General features: G+C 39.6%; 1 protein-coding gene across 1 annotated transcript in view; it reads left to right on the forward strand.

The window, feature by feature from the left end:
- The window catches only part of LOC120374529 (calcium/calmodulin-dependent 3',5'-cyclic nucleotide phosphodiesterase 1A-like), a 200,810-nt gene extending 188,533 nt beyond the window's left edge, over positions 1–12,277 (forward strand). The window contains exons 4-5 of the mRNA XM_039494314.1: positions 11,337–11,450; positions 12,241–12,277. Coding sequence (XP_039350248.1) covers positions 11,337–11,450; positions 12,241–12,277 — 151 coding nt within the window. The remainder of the gene's footprint in view (positions 1–11,336; positions 11,451–12,240) is intronic.
- The last annotated feature ends 10,656 nt before the right edge of the window (positions 12,278–22,933 follow it).

Here is a 22,933-nt window from a genome sequence, read left to right on the forward strand (position 1 = left end):
ACTTGAAACTTGGCAAAACTCACCTGGTTTTCATTACAAACATTTGGACCAGGTTAGTTGAGAATTTTGCCAAAGTTCACAAACATTTTGTAGGGCTTGGGTCTGTTTATGGTCTCACATGGAAATCATTTAAAATTTTGTGGTTTGCATGGTTTCAGCCCAATATTAAAAAAATCTCAGAAGTTTTGACTGAGTATTGCTTTAAGTTTTCCTATATGTTTGAAACCCAAATGTTAAGTAAAACCCAAGTGATGTTAGATACTATGGAATTAGACACTGTGGAAACCCATATAATCGATGCATACAAAATGAAGCCACACAAAGAATTTACACAATCCCTCTGTGAAACAAAACCACTTAATTTTGCTCAAATCTACTCAATCTTCTCACACCCACCTTACTCCCACCACCAAAATAGTCTTCTTTGTCTCTATCAAAATGTAAATTTTGGTGTATAATATATATCTGCAGAAGCCAAAATTTGCATTTTAATCCTCCAGTATGGGGTAGTTTCAGTATATCAGAACATCAGCTGAATTTACAGCATATTGAATATTTATTTCCTAATGACTGAATCATAATTACAGATCAGAGTGTACCACTGGTGGTGCTTAAAATAACAGTGAAATAGATGTGATTCTTGAAACCCTTAGCAACAACAATGTTTCCTGAGCATATGCTCAGTTACAGGAGAGCCTCAAAAATAATATCACAAAACCCATTTGCTGCCCTTAAAATGTGATATTTTTTACATATTAAGAAATATCCTTCTCACATTTCACAGTATTGGAAGACAGTGGGAGATGCTGCCCAAAAAATAGAAAGAAAATGTGAGATAACCAGTAAGAAAAGAGTGTTTTTCAAGTTGGGACAGTGGAGTAAGAATCAGAAGACCTTAGTCTGGCTCTGCCATTGACATACAGGCCTTGTCTTGACTGGCAAAATGGATGTTTTTCTGTCTTGGTAGCTTAACATGATCAAAAAGCCCTGTAAAGATGCAGACTAACGTGCTTGAAGTTATGTTATCTGGCCATGTAACAGCCTAGGCGCTGTTAATGCTATTCCGAGACATTAGTTTAATACTCAAAAAGAACAGGAGTACTTGTGGCATCTTAGAGACTAACAAATTTATTTGAGCATAAGCTTTCATGGGCTACAGCCCACTTCATCGGATGCAACATGAAAGCTTATGCTCAAATAAATTTGTTAGTCTCTAAGGTGCCACAAGTACTCCTGTTCTTTTTGCGGATACAGACTAACACGGCTGCTACTCTGAAACCTAGTTTAATACTGACTCAGAAGGAAAACACACATCTACTGAATCTATATTAGCGTTTCCTTGGTCTTTCTTTGAGGTCTCTCATCCAGGTATGTGATCAGGCCTGACATTGCATAGTTTTATATGATACAGGAGTGATTCTCAAGCTTCATTGCACCACAACCTCCTTCTGACAACAAAAATTACTACACGGCCCCAAGAGGGGGAACTGAAGCCTGAACCTTCCCGAGCCCTGCTGCTCTGGGGTGGGGGTGGCGGGCAAAGCCCAAATTCCACTACCCTGGGCAGGGGAGCAAAAAGCCAAAGCCCAAGGGCTTCATCTCTGGGCAGGGGGCCTGTAACCTGAGCCCCACTGCCCAGGCTGAGGCCAAAGCCTGAGCCCCGGATGGTGGAGCTCAGGCTTCAGCTTTGGCCCCGGGCCCCAGCCAGTCTAACGCCAGCCCTGGTAAGCTCATTAAAATGGGATTGTGACCCGCTTTGGGGTCCCGACCCACAGTTTGAGAACCACTGTGATACAGTACATCGCTGGTCTTCATTTTTCACATGCAATATTTATTGTGCATCCAGCAAAAACATCCATAAGGCCATTATTTCTTTTGTTAAGATGCACAAAGATTTCTAGACACAAATAATATTATTTTTAGCAATGATGACTAGAGAAAGTAGGGAATTCAGGTTTTGTGTGTAGGCGCACTACCTGGTTGTTTAGTACTGTGTGCTGTATGATTTCTGTTCCTCTGATATTTTTTGATGTATGGTATTTTTCTGTTTTTGTCAGAAGCACCATGCTATTCAGATATGTGCCTTTTGTTTTAGGAATGCAATTAAATAATAAATAGATAGTCCTCCTAGTAAAGTATAAAGTTCAGCTGTTTTTGAGACACTTATGGGAGGGAGAGGAAGATTATTTTTATAGGGACTTTTAGAAGTCAAAAGAGAAATAGGCTAGTTTGTTTAGCTGGTATGATTGTTCTGATATTGGGTTATTATTGTCCTATTTCTTGGTTCTCCTCTAAATGCCTGAAGTATTTTGTGCAGCTACCTGAGCTCAGAACTGATATGGGTCCAGCCATCTTGGGTTTGTTTTGTGGGGGGAAGAGAGGGGACAGGGGATTGTTTGAAACAAACAATCTTATTTTTAGTGCAGTGGGGTGGTGTGTTCTTATAACTGATGGACCATTGGCCCCTTGCTCATGGTGGCAATGTTTTGAATAATGATATATTTGCTGCCTTTGGAAGTTGGGGAACTATTGGGTGAGTCATGGGTTCTGTCAATTGTGAATATTATTTAACAGGTTACTGCCAGTGTCGCCTACAGGTGGTAAAATTGGTTTCCAATTTGAGGGCTAGGTAATTTGAGGAAAATTACAAACTTATTAAAGTTACTAGAGACTTGTAAAGAACAAATCATCACTAATCACATTATCAGAATAGCTACCCTCCTCCCCCAACTTTAAATTCTAAGATGCAGATTATTCCCTTTTTAGGTCTTTAAAAGTTCCTTTGAAAAGATCAAATACCCATATTTTCATAGTTATGAGCGGTTATTTACTTTTCTAGACAGTGGCTCAATATTAAAATTTCTAAATAAAACATGCAATTATACACTAAAATAAACATTATCAAGTGCCCTTACTCCACTAAACAAAGAAGTATTTACTAATTTTATTTTTCAAAGGATTAATACATTTTGCACACAAGGATTATCTCAGCTAGTCCTGGGAATTACTGCAGTATAAGTGTTAAAAGATAATAATAAACCTCATTTTCCCTTTGTTTCTCTAAGTTGCCTATTGGTATGTTAAGCTTGTTACCCAGCCAGGATACTGGTGCTCAGCAAGCACCCAACTTCACCCAAAATGTGCTGCAAGAGGGGGTCTCTTCCCACACAATTTACCAATTGCAGATGTCGTCCTCATCCAGATTCATCCTTGCAAACCACAATTGCTAGTTTTGGAAGGAGGTTACTGATTCTCCTAAGAAGATTATGCTTTGTTGTCCACAAATCTAGCCAAGAATTTCTTTTGCATGATGCATCAATCACTCTGCCTCCTTTTTTGTCCTAATTTCATAAGAGTTCATTTTTCTTATTTTATTATTATGACCCCCTTCCTTCAGTTTTTATTATCATTATTGTTTATTATTTGTTAGCAATGCAGTTTGCAGGCCATAAATCTCCACCCCTGAGAAAGAGGTAACTGCATTCATGTCTATGTATTTGCCTAATGACTTGTCTTGTATTTCCTTTCCATTTACCACACTTAATTCAAAGGAAAACTAACACTGTTAACAGAGGGAAAAAGTCCAGTACAACTGGAACAATAATTCAGTTTTGGAACTTTCCCCTTTGTTCCTATAATTTCCTTTGTTTCTTGATTTTTGGGCCAAGTGTGTTGTAACTACTTGTTACTTTGTCTCATTAATTGGCATATTTACTGTTTCCTCAGGCATTTGATCTCTGTACTAAATCTGTCAGCTCTTCTGCCTTAATCTCTATGGATATTTTGTTTTTATGCAACATTGAGTAACTATCTGTTGACAGTTCACATGCCATGCTCACCCATTTAATTAGTTTGGCTGCTGAGGGAAATCATTCTGTGACCTTTGCTATGTTCCAGGTAATTATAATCATACAAATTTTCCCTATGGAGTGTTCTACTCTGCCTGCTCTGGATCAGCTCCACACACTCTACCAGGCTTATTAATGCAGGAGACAAAAGTGTCATCAGTACCCACTTGTTATCATTTAATTGTACATCCTCTGTCCTTTTGTGATTGCCTGGCCTATTCTGAATCTCTTAGACATTGCCTTGACACACACTGTCAACAGCTGAAGCTTTTGTCTGGCTCTACCTTCTCTACACAAATATGAGCCATGATTCTAAATCATAAAAATATCAGGCTGAAAGAGTTGTCAAGAGGTCATCTTGTCCAGCCCCCTGCACTGTGGCAGGACTAAGTATACCTTGACCATCCCTGAAAAGATGTTTGTCTAACCTGTACTTAAAAACCTCGAGAAATAGGGATTCCACCTTGGAAGCCTGCTCCAGAGCTTAGCTATCTTTATAGTTAGAAAGTTTTCCCTAATATCTAACCTAAATCTCCCTTGCTACAGATTAAGTTTACTACTACTTACCCTACCTTCAGTAGACATGAAGAACAATTGATCACTACCCTCTTTGTAACAGCCCTTAACATATTTGAAGACTGTTTTCAGGTCCCCCCTCAGTCTTCTTTTCTCAAGACTAAACATCCTCGGTTTCTTTAACCTTTCCTCACAGGTCAGGTTTTCTCATTTTTGTTGCTCTCCTCTGGACTCTCTCCACTTTGTCCACACACATCTTTCTTATCACGGCACCTAATCATGGACACAGTACTCAGGGTGAGGCCTAACCAGGGCCAAACAGAGTGGCATAGTTACCTCCTGTGTCTTACATACAACACTCCTGTTAATACACCCCAGAATATTAGCCTTTTTCTTAGCTGCATTACATTGTTGACTCATCATCAATTTGTGACCCATTATAACCAACTGATCCTTTTCATCAGTACTACTGCCTAGTCAGTTATTCTCCATTTAGATAGACAGGAGGAAAAGGGAGGAGGTGTTGCCTTATGTATTAAAAATGTACACACTTGAACTGAGGTGGAGATGGACATAGGAGATGGAAGTGTTGAGAGTCTCTGGGTTAGGCTAAAAGGGGTAAAAAACCAAGGGTGATGTCATGCTAAGAGTCTACTACAGACCACCTAACCAGGTGGAAGAGGTGGATGAGGCTTTTTTTAAACGACTAACAAAATCATCCAAAGCCCAAGATTTGGTGATGATGGGGGACTTCAACTATCCAGATATATTTTGGGAAAATAACACAGCGGGGCACAGACCATCCAATAAGTTCTTGGACTGCTTTGCAGACAACTTTTTATTTCAGAAGGTTGAAAAAGCTACTGGGGGAAGCTATTCTAGACTTGATTTTAACAAATAGTCTCTTTTAGTTATTCACACAATTAGATCATAGTCATTCATTGTCTTTGCCGTCCTATTGAACTCTTTGCGGTTATCTCCCCATCACCTTTGTGACCCTGGGCTGGCTACTGTATATTTTCTGCATTAGAACCAAAAATACAAAAATAATGCAGGTTTTAAATTAGATGTTTTGTTATTCTGCCTGTAAAGCATCTCTTTAAATTACAGACACTCATTTGGATTTTATTTAACTTTCAGAATAGACATTAGGATTTTTTCTTTCAGAAAACCCTTGCCCCATTTTTATGATGAGAATGACCTTGGCATGAGACAAGGTTCATTTGAAAATGGAATGCTGATTTCTCATTCCAACACTTCATGTGACTATAGCAGTATGCCACTATAACTGCAGATATAATGGTTTAGTTGTAATAATAATAAAAAGACATGATGTCCCCTTATAGACTAACAGACATATTGGAGCATATTGGACATATTGGAGCGTATTGGAGCATGAGCTTTCGTGGGTGCATGCATCCGACGAAGTGGGTATTCACCCACGAAAGCTCATGCTTCAATATGTCTGTTAATCTATAAGGTGCCACAGGACTCTTCGCTGCTTTTACAGATCCAGACTAACACGGCTGCCCCTCTGATACATGATGTCCCCTGTTTCTGTTTGTCCTGTATGGGCTAAGTCCTGCCCATATCAGATCAGGAATTGCGAGAGTAGAAGCAGTGCCCAATGTATTCTCTCAGTAGGGTGATTTTTAGCTAGAACAGGTTTATTACAGGGAAGGCTAGGGGCTGCAGTGTGGAGCACATTTTGAAGAGCACCTAAATTGTGTCATTCCCTTCCCTTCCCACAGTGAAGGACACACAAAATATCACACCTTCTCTCAGGCTGCATTCCCCCACTTCCCGTCCTGGTACACAGTTCCCTACCCCCAGATTCTATCTGTATTTTAAAATTCCTTTTCCAAAAGAAGTTTTACGGGTTTTTCTGTTTCATGAGGGTATTTTTCTACAGGGCGAGTCTGAGAGAAATAGCACAAAAGGTGCTCAGGCCCTGCCCTCTCCCTCTGTGCATCTTCCTGTTTGTCTCTTCAGCAGGCAGCATCAAGTGTTGAGGTAAAGTCTCTTATCTTTCAAACACCTCCGTGGACTTGTAGAGGACTCCCGTGAGGGAAGAATCATCCCCCTCACTGTTCCTATCACCCTGTCCCCATGGGCCTTTGGCCCCTTACTGAGATCTGGGGTGGAAACTTTCCAGGTTTCCATTGCTTCCCTGTTCTGTGCAGGGCGCTAAGGAGGAAAGAACTACTCTCCCTTGGTTCTCCAGGTTTTAGTTATTCCCCAGCAGGGCCGCCTGGAGTGGGGGGCAAGTGAGGCAATTTGCCCCAGGCCCCGCAGGGCCCCCACAAGAATATAGTATTCTGTAGTATTGCAACTTTTTTTTATGGAAAGGGCCCCCGAAATTGCTTTGCCCCAGGCCCCCTGAATCCTCTGGGCGGCCCTGTTCCCCAGCCTCCATGGAGGGGATTCCCTGCCCCACCAGGCTTCTCGTTCTCTCTAGTCCTATGTAAGATTCTAATGTGTGAAGAAAGGGGGCTCATCCAGCAGGCTATTACAGCTCCTGTTATTCCCCAGCTCCTTGTGGAGATCATAGGAAAAGGAGACTCTTCTGACCAAAGCTTTTCTGCTGCTCTTACTGAAGAAGACCCTTTTGCAGAAGCAGAGTGAGCTCCCCAGACCAGCAATCCACGAGAGTCATTGTCATCATGTTAGTCTAGGTGACACGTGCACCTTTCCGTCAGCAAAACTATGAAACTGACAGTATGCAAAGGGATGACAAGTGCACAAAATAAACAAAGTGTGTGTAGGGGATCGGGGGAGAGACAGAAGAATATTATTTCTTGTTAAGTTTCTACTAGAGTAATTTTAGGGATTTCTTGTAATTATAGTGGTAAAAAAAAGTGATTTTTTTCATGTTCTTTTAAGTTCTCCATCTCAGGGTCTTTAATAAAGCCTCATATTTATAACTTCACTGATGCTCTGTGGCCTCTGCACTCATTAAAATACAGCAGGGAACTATTTAAAATGTTTGAGTAAACACATACTGATGAACCATAAGTGCTTGGTGCTTTGGCATATGATGATTCTCTTTCAGTAATAAGAGCCACTCAGTCGCTTCCTGCAGACTACTAACATCCATTTAACTAGATGAGCTTCTGCTTCTAGATATTTATTCTTTACTTGAACAAATAAGGAAGTCAAACTGCATATCAGTTATTTAAATAATACAGCACTGTTATTTTGAATCTTCTTTCCCTTCTTTATACATACATACATACAAATTAATCTCTTGTGTTGTGAGGCACAATTCCATTATCTTCTGAGGAGTTGCAGCTGTTTATAGCGGGGCAGAATTTGGTCTATCGTGTGCCCTGATTATTACTAATTTATACAGAGTCCCTTCAGAGCTGTGAAGGTTAAAGTGGGCTCACTGCACATCATTCTGCCTGAAGTAGTTATGACTTCATGTCTTTTGGGAAAGTGTAATGGATCTCCTACAGGGTGATTGCTTAAGGTTTAATTTTTTGCTTATTCTACTCTAAATTAGAATCTGTACTTGAGATAAAAAAGATAAACCACCCACTCGGCTAATGAAAATGCATGTGCAAAAGAAAGCAGATTTCAGTATTCCAACCAGGAACAGGTGGAAGGCATTGGGCATTAAAATATGTATGTATTTATATACGGGCCTGGACTGATCTACCCAGATAGCTGCAGACAGAGCTGAAATAATTTAAACCTAACTGAGCTGTTCATTTTCTTGTAATGTTGGTGAAGTCAGAACTGATCACTTTAATTTTCAGGGGGAAGGGTGTAAAAGGCTAGTTTGGTACAACAGAGTATCACATTATATATATTTATAGAGAGAGAGAGAGAGAGAGAGAAAAGTTACAGTACATAACATTGGGCCTGATTCTGCTCTCTCTTACACAAGTGTAAATCAGGAGTTGAAATCAAGGGGGTTACTCTGGTGTGAAACAGATTCAAAACCTAGATGTATAAGGAACGTCAGAAATTCTGGCACCCACACATGATGTAAATCAACAGTTTATGAATGCCAGACTGTTTTTGCTGAAAAATCAGCAACCCCTGAAGGCAATCCTGATCTAACCTCAGAGTCCTTGTAAAGCCAGTTTAAAAAATGCAGGTGGTTAATATCTACTTCCGCAAAGAGCTGCAAGCGAACATGTAGCCAGCTCCTGTTGTTATTGACATCAGTCGCACAACTGTTGATGACTTCAGGGGAGCAGTACTGGTCCTTTAAAAACATTGCTTATCAAGAATATCCCCAAGGGCCTGCTTTCTGCAAGGAAGACTGAGACTAGGGTTACCAATTTTGGTTGGACATATTCCTGGAGGTTTCATCACATGACATTTTTAATTAAAGATTAATCTTTAATTTCTGGAGACCCCAGGACAACCCTGGAGGGTTGGCAACCCTAGCTGAGACCAGAGCATATCTGTACTCATGTCAGAACAATATAGAGGAAAAAATAGCTTGGTTTCTATGGTTGATTACTTAGATTGTAAACTCCTTGGGACAGAGACTGTCCTTTTGTTCTGTGTCTGTAGCGCGTGTAGCACAATGCAATCCTGGTCCATGCCTGAACCATGATGCTGGTGATGATAAGATGGTGCTTTTATACTTTACATTTATTGTAAGAGTTTTGCTGCAAATAGCATTTTAATTTTAAGTCCATAAATTTTAATCAAGAGTGATCCAATAGTGAGTACAGGCCTAATAAAAATCATAAGGAATGGACATTGGCTCCACATTACATTTAATTAATTAACCTTTATCTTAGTGTCTCACTGGAACCACAGGGATAGGAAATATAACTGCTTTTTCACAAAAGGGGCAGAAATATGAAATTATTTCTGAAGGGAGATTCAGATATTTAAATGCACTTCTTCAGCCAAAAGCTTGCACTTCTACATTAGCTTGAAAAAAGTCAAGATAATAGTTTTAATAAAATTATATTAAAAGGAATGAATTGGCATATTTCATTTTAAAGATATGCTTTTGTCATGTCATATAATCCCGTGGTTCATTTCAGCATTGAAAGAAAATAAATTGCCATATTCAAAAAAGGAAAATGCATCTTTGAAAAACCTGTACACCTTTTTTTCAGAGGATTAATTTCCCCCCCATTAGTCTCAAAGGTTTTGTCTAGTCAAGTAGGAAGAAAAGGGTTATGGCTCCTTTGATGGTTCACCACCTCTTTGGGTCTGGGAAGGGGGCATCATCTGAGCTGCGGGCTGGCAGGAGGAGCTCAGATAAGCCAGTGGTTCTCTGTGGACCATATATGTCCTGTTCTGCCAGACAGAGCCCTCTCCCATATCAGTTGCTCCCACACATGGGATTGCAGTAGGTCAGGTTTTTGTGATCTCCTGTGGCCATTGCACTGATTGCCTCTTTTGAGACTGGTAAGGAATTTCCCCCTCACTTCCAGATTGGCTGGAGCAGGATTTTTTGTTTTGTTTTCACCTTCCCCACAAGAGCTCCAGGACTTGCCTGGATAGGTTAGGAGGAATGGTTCAAGTTGTCACAACTTGGCAGGTGCCTAGTGCAGGTACTCATTCCATAGTGGGTCCAGTTCCCTGATAAACTGGAATGGGAAGTGGATTTAGGAGAAGGCATCCAATAAAGAATCTTGGGAAACGGGGTTTGGGCTTCTAATATCTGGCACTGTGAAGAGGCAAGTCCCTTTACCCTTATATGAAGGGAGGGTGGTGGGATCCCAGCAATAGTCTGGAGAGAGCGGGGGGGCGGGAATGGGGGGGGAGTGTGCTGATAACCTATAGGTGCAAATGATTAAGGAAGGAATCATGACATGCAGTGTACAAGTTATTACCAGGTAGTTCTCAGAGGGGCTCAGTTAATAAAGTTGTGGCCTAACTAAACTACATCCCATGTTCTTGCTTTTCTTCCTGTATGTCTGGGACAACAGTGAACTGTCATTGATAGGACTGTCAAGTATCAGAGGGGTAGCCGTGTTAGTCTGGATCTGTAAAAGCAACAAAGAATCCTGTGGCACCTTATAGACTAACAGACGTTCTGCAGCATGAGCTTTGTCTTGCATCTGAAGAAGTGGGTATTCACCCACGAAAGCTCATGCTGCAGAACATCTGTTAGTCTATAAGGTGCCACAGGATTCTTTGTTGCTTTCATTGATAGGACTGAAGTTTCATTGTTTTATATGGTTAACTTAAGCAGGCTCAGAACTGAGTTTCCCCCCATCAATGGGAATGGGTGGAATCTGATGATCTAATAGCTTAGTAGTATAAATTGATTGCCATGGACACTTAAATGGAAGCGTTTAACTTTTGGGTGTATCTACGTTTATAATGCATAAATGTTCTCAGAACCAAAGAACACACAGGGGAATATGTTTGGATTTTTCTAATGCTATACTTACCACCTTGCATCTGGCAAAAACAATGAATCCTCTCTAAACAAAGGAAAGCAACAGAGCTTAACTTTAGTTTAATAACAAAAGCAAGATCTGAGGCTAAACTGTATTGGAGGAGAAAATAAAAATGAAAACAGGAATTGAAGCTAAGGCTAACATTTCACTGCATCTTGTTGACAGATTGTTTTTAAAGGGCAGGTCTTTTAGAACTAAATCAACTTCTTGCTAATATCATTAGTTATGTATCAATTAGAGACACAACCTTCATAGGTATAATTATATTTAAAAAAAATACATTTGTGCTAATAATTATTGAGCTCCTCTGATTTTACTGGTTATCCTAATTATCTCATCTTAATATGTTACAAATTCACAAAGTTGTAAAAATGCACTGCTCATTACTACTATCTGTGTTCTAAAAAGAGGTGCTTTTTAATAGAAAAGAGACAAGATAAAGGTTTCCTGCTTGCATTGTGGACAACTGTATTATTTCCTAAACTCAAAATAGAATACAGCTACTAAAATAGTTGCCACATTTTTATGAATCCCAGAACATACAATGATGTTTATAATTTGGTTTTTTTTTTTTTTTTTTTTACAGATTAAGATGCCTGGTCAAGCAACTAGAGAAAGGTGATGTTAATGTGGTGGATTTAAAAAAGAATATTGAATATGCAGCATCTGTGTTGGAAGCAGTTTATATTGATGAAACCAGGTAAGTTTTCAAGGGGGAAAAACAAGAGTTTTATGATGGGGGCTCATATTCTACCATTGGTGTTTGCTCTTAATTCCAACTGACATCAGCTGGTGCTCAGCAGAAGACATAAGGACAGAATATGGCTCTTAGGTCTTAAGAGCAAGCGAAGGAATTTAAGATTCAGGGGATCAAATGTCACCTTCTGGAGAGCTTGCTCAGTTCCCATTTACTTTAATGGGAAAATGGGTGAAGCACAATCCTATGTCATGAGAATTTATGAGTGGGTGTAACTGAAAAATCCAGCAGCCAGATTCTGATACTCTTCATCACCGTGAGGGGTACTTTACAGCACGAACATGTCTGTTGAAGAGAAGGAGAGTTGTTGGCAAGTGAAATGCTAATGAAGCTAAGTCTGAGAATCATAATCTGGCCCACAATAAAGAACTTTATGGAAAAACTAGGATTTGTTTTATTCTATTTTTTACAAATATAAAAACTTGATAATTGTTACTAGAATTATTACTTGCAATTATTTTTTAAAAATGGTTTGACTTTTTAATGAGACTGTAAATTCTAAATATTCCTATATTTGATTTCTTGAAATAATTCTAAGACTTGCCCTGTAATTGACGTTAAACTAACTATAAGGCAACTTTCTGGTGTTTCCCTCGGTCTTATATTTCTCTGTGCTGACCTTTTAAAGTTTTCTCCGGAACTGAATGTGCTTCCAAGAATGCCTGTCAAAGCTTCTCCAATATTGTTTGGATGTCCAATATGTGTCTTGTCCTGTTTCCTTATTCAATTTAAGAATGCCTGACCTTTTAATAATCATTTCAAGGACTTAACTCATCTCAATGTGCTTAGTGCGCTATTGGAAGATACACTCATCAGATACTATGGTGATGAGTGTAGCATTAGAACCTTTATAGAATAGAATAGCTTCTACATTTAGAAAGATGGATGGAAATACTCATGTAATGTTTCTGTTCCCTTTCCTTTAATGTGAAACCTTCACATACCAAACATTGCACATCTATAATTTTGAAGGCTCTCCCATGGGGGGATTGTGGGGCTTGCTCCACTCTGAAAAATGAGAAAATGAAATCACTGCAAAATAAATTGACCTTCAGCAGCAGTCTATGCACCATTCACAGTAGTTCATATCACAGACTAATTCTTGCGTCAGAAGGAGCCAGGCAGGATCAGCTGCTGCAGTGCCCTATTCCTGTCCTTAGCATGTGCATATTCCTGTAAGGGGTTGCAAAGCTGCAGCACCAGAAGAACTTTACTGAGTAGCCTGTCCACCATTACATAGTCCTGAGAGACACTTTCAAAAGTGCCCTGAATGTCCCCAGTTCCGCAAAGTACTTAAGCACAGGACCTAATTCAAAGCACATTAGGAGTCTCGTTGACCTCTGTCCATGTGCTCTGAGGAACATTGAGCTTTTAAGTTAGGTATGTGCTTAAATGACTTGGTGATGTAATGAGCATTTACAGAGCTAAGACAAGTTCCAGTGCCCAACCTGAAATGCTGACCCTAGAGCTACTACTGACCAACCATCTGCAAAGATGCTAAGGTGTCTTCATGAGAAAGCTACACCAGTTTAATTTAATTCATTTTATACTGATTTAGTTAAACTGGTGCAAACCCCACTGCAGACATTTACTTCAGTTTATCTTAAATCAGTTCCTAATTGACTAAAGCTAAACCAAAATAAACCTGCTTTAAAGTGAACTGAGTGTCCACTCAAGGCTTTTAGTTTAATGAAGGCTGTTTAAAAATCACACCCTTTAGCCTGTGTGGTTTCCTCAGGTGAACAAGCCCTCAGAAAAGTGCTGCACATTTCTTTGGGTTATGCCTTTCCTGATAATAAATCAGTGGTTCTCAAACTTTTGTACTGGTGACCCCTTTCACATAGCAAGCCACTGAGTGCAGCCCCCCTTATAAATTAAAAACACTTTTTCATATATTTAACACCATTATAAATGTTGGAGGCAAAGCGGGGATTGGGGTGGAGGCTGACAGCTCATGACCCCCGCATGTAATAACCTCGTGACTCCCTGAGGGGTCCCGACCCCCAGTTTGAGAACCCTTGTAATAGATGCTGTAATATTGCAATGCTGCTAATTTTCCCCAGGACAGAAAATTTTGTTTTTTAAATCTCTCCAGTGTGCTGTGTCCACTGCCAGTTATAAACAATTATTTTCTCATGATTGCCTGCACAGTTCACTTCCCCAGGAACCTTTAGAAAGTTATTTACCATTTTACTTCAAAGGTGCAGTTCATAGTGATTGGTTCTTCTATTGCTACATGGCCAAAAAAAGCATGTAATTCCCATTAGTAATAATGGGAGCTATGTTAAATAGATTTTAGCATAGTCAGCTGTAGACAAAGGCATAAAGCACTGCTGGGGAGGGGAAAGTATTCTCTCCATCCACTTCTCAAACACTGTGGTTAGAGGGATGTACCATTCTTAACCCAGTTCTCAGCAGGAGTACCATGACTATGTACATAATGTGAGTTTGGGCTCCTCTCAAACATGGGGTACTATGGGGATATGAACAGAGCCATTATAATGGAGTATCCAGGCTTTTATGGATTTGTGTGGCAGGACATCACTGAGCAGGTGATGATGGCCAGCAGGTAGAATTTCATACAAACAGCAGGATAAAATGCCACACAAACGTATTCTGTGGCTGGAACAGGTGCATTACATTTAGTGTGAGCAAATCCTCAAATGAGTTAGTCACCATTAGGGGGCTAGCAGGCTTATTTTGACTGCCCAAATAAGAACAAACATATGTAATTTCACACTGGTTTGGAAAATTCCCATTCCCCACAGGCTACTTTCCTAAGGAGACTAGTTTTATGTCCTGAGACTATTAAAATATTTTCAAGAACTGTAACTAAATCTTTGAATAAAAGACTTTTCGCTCTTCTCTGACCTTATGCAAAGCAACATTTATTCTTAAAACAATTCCCTGTAGGGTAATCTCATTTTTCACAGCACAACATTGAAAGAAACCTGAGATATTTTTCTTTCTTTTTTTACTCCTACTGATAATTTTTATTCTCAACTGCAACTTCAAAATGAGTGCTGACCTCAGTTCACAAACCCACCAAGTTCTGGCAGCATTCCCTTTTATAAACGTATAAAGTGACCCTGCTAGTATTTTATGTTATACACACACAAATACATATAACAGCTTTTCTTACCTGTGTTACTAGTGGCTTGTTAAATAATAAAAACGGAAATAATTTTTAAAAGGAAATTTACTTTTCATCATTTGTTATTTGTTTACTTATTGCGTGTGTGTGTGTGTGTGTGAGAGAGAGAGAGAGAGAGAGAAAGAGAGAGAGAGAGAGACAGTTTGACCCATGACGGGTACACAGTCTGCTGCCCAACCCTGAGCCAGTTCACAGCCTTATATTTACAAAATATTCTCTCTGGTGCTGCTTAAAGTTTTGATTCTGCACCACTGAAATCAATTTGGAAATTAAAAGGGCTATTGTTCAGCACAGGGAACTGAAATCTCCATTATAATATATTCATAATAATACCAGCTCTTTTAAATAGCACTCTGCCATGGGTAATGCAGAAAAGGTAACTGCACTTAGTGGTAAACTCTGTTCCAAATCCCCAGTATAAAGTTTTTAGGTATAATCCATAGACAAATTCTCTCCAGTCTTTGGGGAGGAAATCTGTCATTTGGTAGGAATGATAAAATATTAAGTCCCAGTGAATGAAGTGGGAAGAAACAATTCTGTGTGGCCACAGCTACTACCCATTCAAGAGGAAAGCAGGTGCTTTGTTCCACACACGGTTTCTCCAATGAGAATTTGGAATGGAATTACATTTATCTATTAGTAGATTAAAAATAATAGCCTAGATCATCAAAGGATGGGTTAATCCCTCCTCCTTGTAGTACTCTGGAAGCATTTAGTCCCAGATATTTTGAGCCTGAATATACATTTCTTAATAATGCAGAACTCAAATTGACTTCAGCAAGAGATTTGCTTACTTAAGGACTGCAGCAGAGCATTCTTTAATTAGCACTACTTTACTTAGTGGCTTTTTGTCAGCCTGTTTTCATACACGTTGTGTTGAATCTAAGCTCAGTCCCTTCCTGGGATTTCATTTATTAACAGAAAAACTTACAATAAAATAATGTAGGCCCTGATCCTGCAAATATGTAACGTGTAGCCAACCTGCTGCTCTTACACAGAGCACAACTGAAATTAGTGGGGCTCTGCATGCCCCATATTCCTCCTGTGTGCTACACATTACAAGATAAGCCCCATAAGGTTCAGTTCAAACTTTTTGTCCCAGACTTCACTGCTCCTAGAGTTCCTCCCGCCAGACTGCTCATCCCACACCCTATATCCTCTGTAAGAGCCACTCTTACCTCTCATATCCAAATGTGATAATGAGCCACATGCCACATAAGCCAGCAAAACCCTCCCAATCCTTTCCAAGCAGAATCAACACATGCTAACAGGATGGGGTGTTTTAGATGAATACTGCCAGCCTGTTATACTATGACTTGAGGAGCTATTGCTATCCATATTTGTACATTATACTTCATTCGAGTCAGAGGAGAAGACTGGGTCTGCATAGAAAAGTTGGATGTATATTTCTGTAAGTAAAATTGCCAGAGCCTTGTTGGTTTATATTGAAACTGGGGTTTAGAATGAAGCTGTTTAATACAGTAAGAAGGAAATCTTTCAGGTTCTCCTGTTTTCCTTCTGTCTGGTTCTGTGTTGCTCTACACTCTATTGTACCATCTGAGAATGTGGTAGAAAATTATTCCTTTTAAGATTTTGCTATCCTTTTCCAAGAAATATGCTAACAACTTCACTTACGAAGTGCTGAAAGTAATCACCTTAGAAAGTAGCCTGGCAGTTGGGAAAGCCTTCCAGAGCGATGTGAAATTATATTTTTCTTTTGGGCAGTGATTGTAAATGTCTCATAAAAAAGCTGAAGCCTTCAGTCTTCAAAGGAGGCTTTTGACAGTTCCTGGCTGAGTGAGAAATCTTAAAGCAAAAAGAAGTCAGAATGTGTCAAGGACATGTTCATGGTAGGAAAGCTGGTTATTATGAGTTTAGTAGTCTGCCACTCCATTTTAAATATTCCTATGTTACTCTTTTAATTCCAAATGGGAAATGAAAAACATAACAATGAAAGTAAGTTTCTTAAAGTCACCATCATTTTGTAGTGATACTTGTTTAAGTTTGCTGATTTTACTATTTTTGATCATTAGAAGTTGCTGCAAAAGTTTCTTTTTTAAGGAGAAATGAAAATGTCAGTAATTGAATAGAGGAGCTGCAGTCTTAATTGTCTGCTGAGAATACAGATTCAACAATGCTCCCATGAAATTGCCATTTTGTACTCTGATGTCAACACATGTCTCATGTTAAACAAACCTCAGGTGCTGCAAAAAGTAGTGCTGTTTTTTTGTGAGGTCTCTCTTGGTTAGAATCATAGAATATCAGGGTTGGAAGGACCTCAGGAGGTCATCTAGTCCAACCCCCTGCTCAAAGCAGGACCAATTCCCAACTAAATCATCCCAGCCAGGGCTCTGTCAAGCCTGACCTTAAAAACCTCTAAGGGAGGAGATTCCACCACCTCCCTACGTAACCCATTCCAGTGCTTTACCACCCTCCTAGTGAAAAAGTTTTTCTTAATATCCAATGTAAACCTCCCCCACTGCAACTTGAGACCATTACTCCTTGTTCTGTCATCAGGTACCACTGAGAACAGTCTAGATCCATCCTCTTTGGAACCCCCTTTCAGGTAGTTGAAACCAGCTATCAAATCCCCCCTCATTCTTCTCTTCTGCAGACTAAACAATCCCAGTTCCCTCAGCCTCTTCTCATAAGTCATGTGCTCCAACCCCCTAATAATTTTTGTTGCCCTCCGCTGGACTCTTTCCAATTTTTCCGCATCCTTCTTGTAATGTGGGGCCCAAAACTGGACACAGTACTCCAGATGAGTCCTCACCAATGTCAAATAGAGGGGAATGATCACGTCCCTCAATCTGCTGGCAATGCCCCTACTTATACAGCCCAAAATGCCGTTAGCCCTTCTTGGCAACAAGGGCATACTGTCGACTCATATCCAGCTTCTCGTCCACTGTAACCCCTAGGTCCTTTTCTGCAGAACTGCTTCCTAGCCATTCGGTCCCTAGTCTGTAACAGTGAATGGGATTTTTCCATCCTAAGTGCAGGACTCTGCACTTGTCCTTGTTGTACCTCATCAGGTTTCTTTTGGTCCAGTCCTCTAATTTGTCTAGGTCCTTCTGTATCCTATCCCTACCCTCCAGCATATCTACCACTCCTCCCAGTTTAGTGGTTAGTACTTAACCAATGCCCCAGGAGAGCGTGAGGGAGCACTGGAGACTTTTTATTTTTCAGGAAAGACATAGGATCTGATTCTTCTGCCATTTAAACATGTTTTTGCTGGGATTCCATCTGAAACCTTTTCCACTTGGCTTATCCTGAACATCTTTTCCAGTTGTGGGAGAATACTTCAACCAGTTCTCTGGGATCTAAAAACTCAGTTTGAATCCAGATTTTGTCACTAAGGTCCTTTATTTGGCATACAGTAAAGCTTTGCTCAGGTGATCAGACTGAAACGTAGGTGGTGGATATAGGACCTACCACACATCCAAAGGTAGACAGAAAACCTCTTTTATATATATTTTCACAGTACATTACATTTACTATACATTGCATCACACGGTTTGGGACTGGCTTGGTTACTTTGAAGGAAGGAATCCCTGCACAGCATGCTCTGCCCATGCATTTTCCATGTGGAATCTGATCTTTTCATTCCAGGTTTGTTGTCCATTATCCCTAGCATTAAGGTGTTCCTGCTTATCTTAGCTAGCACAGACATTCTGACTTCAGCATACTGCTTGTTATGCCTCTGTTTACAAATTAACTTTCCATTCACCTTCCCAATCCCACCCACTAAGGCTACATCTGCACTACAGCACTTACAGAGGCGCAGGTACACGGCTTGTGGCAGAGACACTGAAAGTCGATAGAAGAGAGTTCTCCTGTCGGCTTAATAACACCTGCCTCTGTGAGTAGTGGTAGCTATGGTGGGAGAAGCTTGTGCCGATATAGCACTGTCTACACCGGCACTTAGGTTGATATAATTTATGTCGTTCAGGGTTGTGGCTTATTTTTTTGGTTCAGCCACCAAATGAAAAATCATTATTCACCCGGCTCTAGTCCTTACTACTAGATCCATGACGTGTTTTGCAAGACCAGAGATAATGCTGGTGTTCTAGCTGAATTCTACTTTGTTTTCAGATTCTACTACAATGAGAGACATAGAAATGCCTGTAAATAAATACATTCTATTCTGCCTGTCTAACCCAGTGGTTTCAGTTGAATAAATTATTCTTGGCTTTGTGTTGAACTGTTGTCTAGTGTCCTTTTAAAGGATGCAATCACTAAGACCTTTTACCTGGGAGGTGTCTGTGTTTCAGAGGTGGATGAAGTAGTAGGTTAGTTTGCATGTAGTTAGTAATTAGTTTGGGCGCTGTTGGTTCTTTCTATGAAAGGAACTACATACATAAGTTTTTGTATTTTTGAAGCTGAGAACTGACAGTTGCTTGCTACAGTTATAACTAAAGATGGAATCACTATGTGCTTTAGAGGTCTTGAAACAATGCAGGATAACTCAGTGATATACTAAATAATCTTGCACACATTCCCTTCTGAAAAGAAGGTCAGTGTTAAAATTAATCATGCAGATGAGCCTGAAGAAATGAAGGGCAATAATTTCACACACTTTGTGACTAGTGCTGTAACAACCACCCTGGGTCATAAATGTTCAATGTATATTTCTGGTAATTGAATGCACTTACCACCCACTTTCAGCCACCTGCACATTAACAGGTGATGCAACTATCATCCTAATCATTTTTTAAAATCTTAAAATTTGAAGCTAAAGTGAAATAAGAGTTTGGGATGTGATCACATCTCTCATGGGTGCTGGAGGCATACGTGAGTTACTGCATTCCATCCCAACCAGGTGGTGGTAAAATCTGTATACCACCACACAGTCATGCAGTCTGAATATGCTACATATATTACAGAAAAACTATTTCAGAATTTTTTCAGCTTTTATATAATTTTTGAGCCAGATCCTGCCTCATGCAAGGGTTTCTTGTACTGCTGCAGTAGGGCAAATGGAGCATAACATCAGCTGAAACAGCCAGAATCAGGGATCCCCAGGTGCAGTACAGCCAGTGTAGCCTCCTCTAGACCAACTCTCTGTCAGCCTTTAGCCCTGGGGATGGGGGGGTGTTGGCCTAGAATTGCCCTGTGCACCTATGATCCCCTGCTACTATAACAGCCCCTTTGTGTCCATTGCATCTAGTTCAACTCAGAGCAGCCCTGAAGCTGCTCCAGACTGCACAGAAAGCTGAATGGAGAGGCTAACCTGGATGAGACAACTACAAAGATGACTTAGAGTCACATTTGTCACCCCTACCCCCAGTGGAGCTCCTGTGCCTTTTATTGATATTATTTTCCACATCCCTCTGTCTGTAAAGCATGGCTCCCTTAATTACTGTGGCCAGTTTTTTGTAACTGAAGAACCTAAAGTTAGGTGGGTGTGGTGATACCTTTTATTGGACCAACTTCAGTGGGTGAGAGAAACAAACTTTCGAGCTACTCAGAGCTCTTCTTTGGGTCTGGGAAAGGTACTAGGTGTCCCAGCTAAATACAAGGTTGAACAGCTTGTTTAGCATAAGTAGTTAACACACATTCTGTGGGATCATTCGAAGTGAAGTGGCCTGTTAACATTCCTGCAATAATAGGACAAAGAAGGGAGGTTAGTGGGTTTCAGATTGTGGTCATAAACCATAAATCCAGTGTCTTTATTAATATCATGATTTTTAGTGTCTAGCAAAGTTAAGAATTTAAGCTCCCAGCCTTGTCTTTTGAAGGTGTTTGTGCAGGTTTCCTTTGGGGATGAGGACTGAGAGCTCAGATGTGGAGTGGTCATTTTGTGAAAAGCGTTTGTCAACGGATGATGTAATGATTTTGGCTTATCATCTTTCTGTGTGAGTGTAGTGATTGGTTTCACCCCCATAGTTGTTGGGGAATTTAGTGCAATAGATGACAGACAGTACACCTTATGTTGTGGTAAGTATATGTAGAACCCAAGGATCTTGAAAGGAGTGTTGTTCATTGTAGCAGTGGAGATATGTCTACAGGTTTTGCATATGTTCTGGCAGGGTCTGGTGCTACTTTTACTTGGTGTATGCTGAGCTGTCGGGAGCTTGCTTCTGATGATGGTGTTAGCGAGGTATATGGGAGGGGTGTACTTTGAAAGCCAGAAGAAGGTGTTTGGGAAAGATTTTTTTCAGGATGTGGTTAACATCAAGTATGAGTTGTTATTGTTTAATGATACCCCATGTGGGTTCCAGTTTGGAATGGTAGGTTACAACTAGAAGTGCGAAGTTGAAGTTTTTTTTTCTGTATAGAAGCAGGTTCTCTCAGGGTATTTGGATGGCCTGTTCCATGATGTGATCTACTTCTCTAATGGAGTGTCCTCGTTTGGTGGAGGTAGCTTGAAGTGGGTGACGGCATGTATCCAAGACTTTTTCCTTAGAGAACATTCTCTGCTATCTGAGGACCGCACTGTAGATAACAGATTTCTTAGTGTGTTCGGGATGTTTACTGGATCTGTGAAGGTAGGTGTGGTGATCTGTGGGTTTCTTGTATATAGTTGTCTGTAGGGTTCCATTGTTGAAGCTCATTGTGGTGTCCAGGAAGTTCATGCTGTTTCATGTTTTGTTGAAATATATATAAATAAAAAATGTGCTGGAAATCTGACGAATTTTTTTAAATAAATGTTTTGTTTGACTCAGAATAAAATGTTATGTTTTGTTTACCTAAAGTTAGACACCTACAAGCATAATTTTGCATTCCTATGTCACCAGTGTATGTTTGAGAAACAAGGTTCAATGAAGACTTTTGCTGAAATTTTTATTTTATTTCCTCCTCTGAGGTCCTAAGCTCCTATTGAAAGCACCTGACAGGAGGAGTTCATCATAGTGCTGAACGAAATTTTTTTGACCAAAACCTTTTTCGATGAAAAATGCAGATTTGTTGATGCTAAAATGTTTTTTGAATTTGTTGGTTTCATCAAACTTGTTCATTTTGGAAAAAACAAAAGCTGAAAAAAATCAAACTTTTTGGCATTTTGAAAATGCAACATTTCATTTTTTTGTATAAAATCATTTTAATTTTCAAAATTTCCCTTTATTTGTCAGAAGTGTTAAAAATGTTCAAAATCAAAACAACATTTTGATTTTTGTCCAAAAGAAATATTTTGTTAAACCTGAAATGAAACTTTTAGCCTTCTTATTTGCAGAAAATTTTTGTTTTCAGGCTAACCTGAAACAGTTTTTTAAAAAACTTTTCAAAATTGCTAATGAACTGAAAAATCTGCACAGCTCTAGTTCATCACCTGATATTATGGGGCATTTACAGTCTCTGTTTTCACAGAATATATAAATTGTGAAGTCCAGTTGACTCTATAAGCTATTAAAACAACTGATTTTATCCTGAAAACAAGGTGATTGCATTTTCATAGACCAGGAGTAGGCAACCTATGGCACCCATGCCAAAGGCAGCACGCAAGCTGATTTTCAGTGGCACTCACACTGCCCGGGTCCCAGCCAGTGGTCTGGGGGGCTCTGCATTTTAATTTAATTTTAAATGAAGCTTCTTAAACATTTTAAAAACCTTATTTACTTTACATATAATAATAGTTTAGTTATATATTATAGACTTATAGAAAGAGACCTTCTAAAACTGTTAACATGTATTACTGGCACGCGAAACCTTACATTAGAGTGAATAAATGAAGACTTGGCACACCACTTCTGAAAGGTTGCCGACCCCTGTCATAGACTCTTAGGTCCTGACCATGCAAAAACAGATGTGCTTGTACTGAACCCTCTATGAGGTCCTCAGCATAGTGATCTACATTAGTACATCTCTTTGCAGGATTGGTGAAATCTTAATATCTAAAATAGATTTAGATATTTACTTAAATTTAAAAATCATACTGTCCCAATCCCTCCACCCCAAAAGGTTGACTGATTAAGTCATTCATTTCTAAATGAAGAAAACAATGTGTATTACATGGTGCAGTACCTATCCATGGAAAATAAGAAGGGTGAGTGTTCGGCAGGTGACACAATTCATTTTAGAGGAGATGGGTAATATATTCAAGCAGATTGTGTTTTAAATTATGAATATCTAGAGAAATAAATCTATCTGAGATTTCAACAAGGATGACCAAATATCTGAAACAGATGTTTACTGTGAGTTCACTGAGGGAAGGACGCCCGGTCTGGCATTTATTGTCCAAATGGCGAAATATAAACTAGATGACTCCTCTTTGTACTTGGACCTGACAGATGGGTAATAGAATGTGATGATTCCATAAACAAAACATTAAAATGTT

This window comes from Mauremys reevesii, linkage group 11 (assembly GCF_016161935.1).
Source record: "Mauremys reevesii isolate NIE-2019 linkage group 11, ASM1616193v1, whole genome shotgun sequence".
NCBI classification, from domain to species: domain Eukaryota; kingdom Metazoa; phylum Chordata; order Testudines; family Geoemydidae; genus Mauremys; species Mauremys reevesii.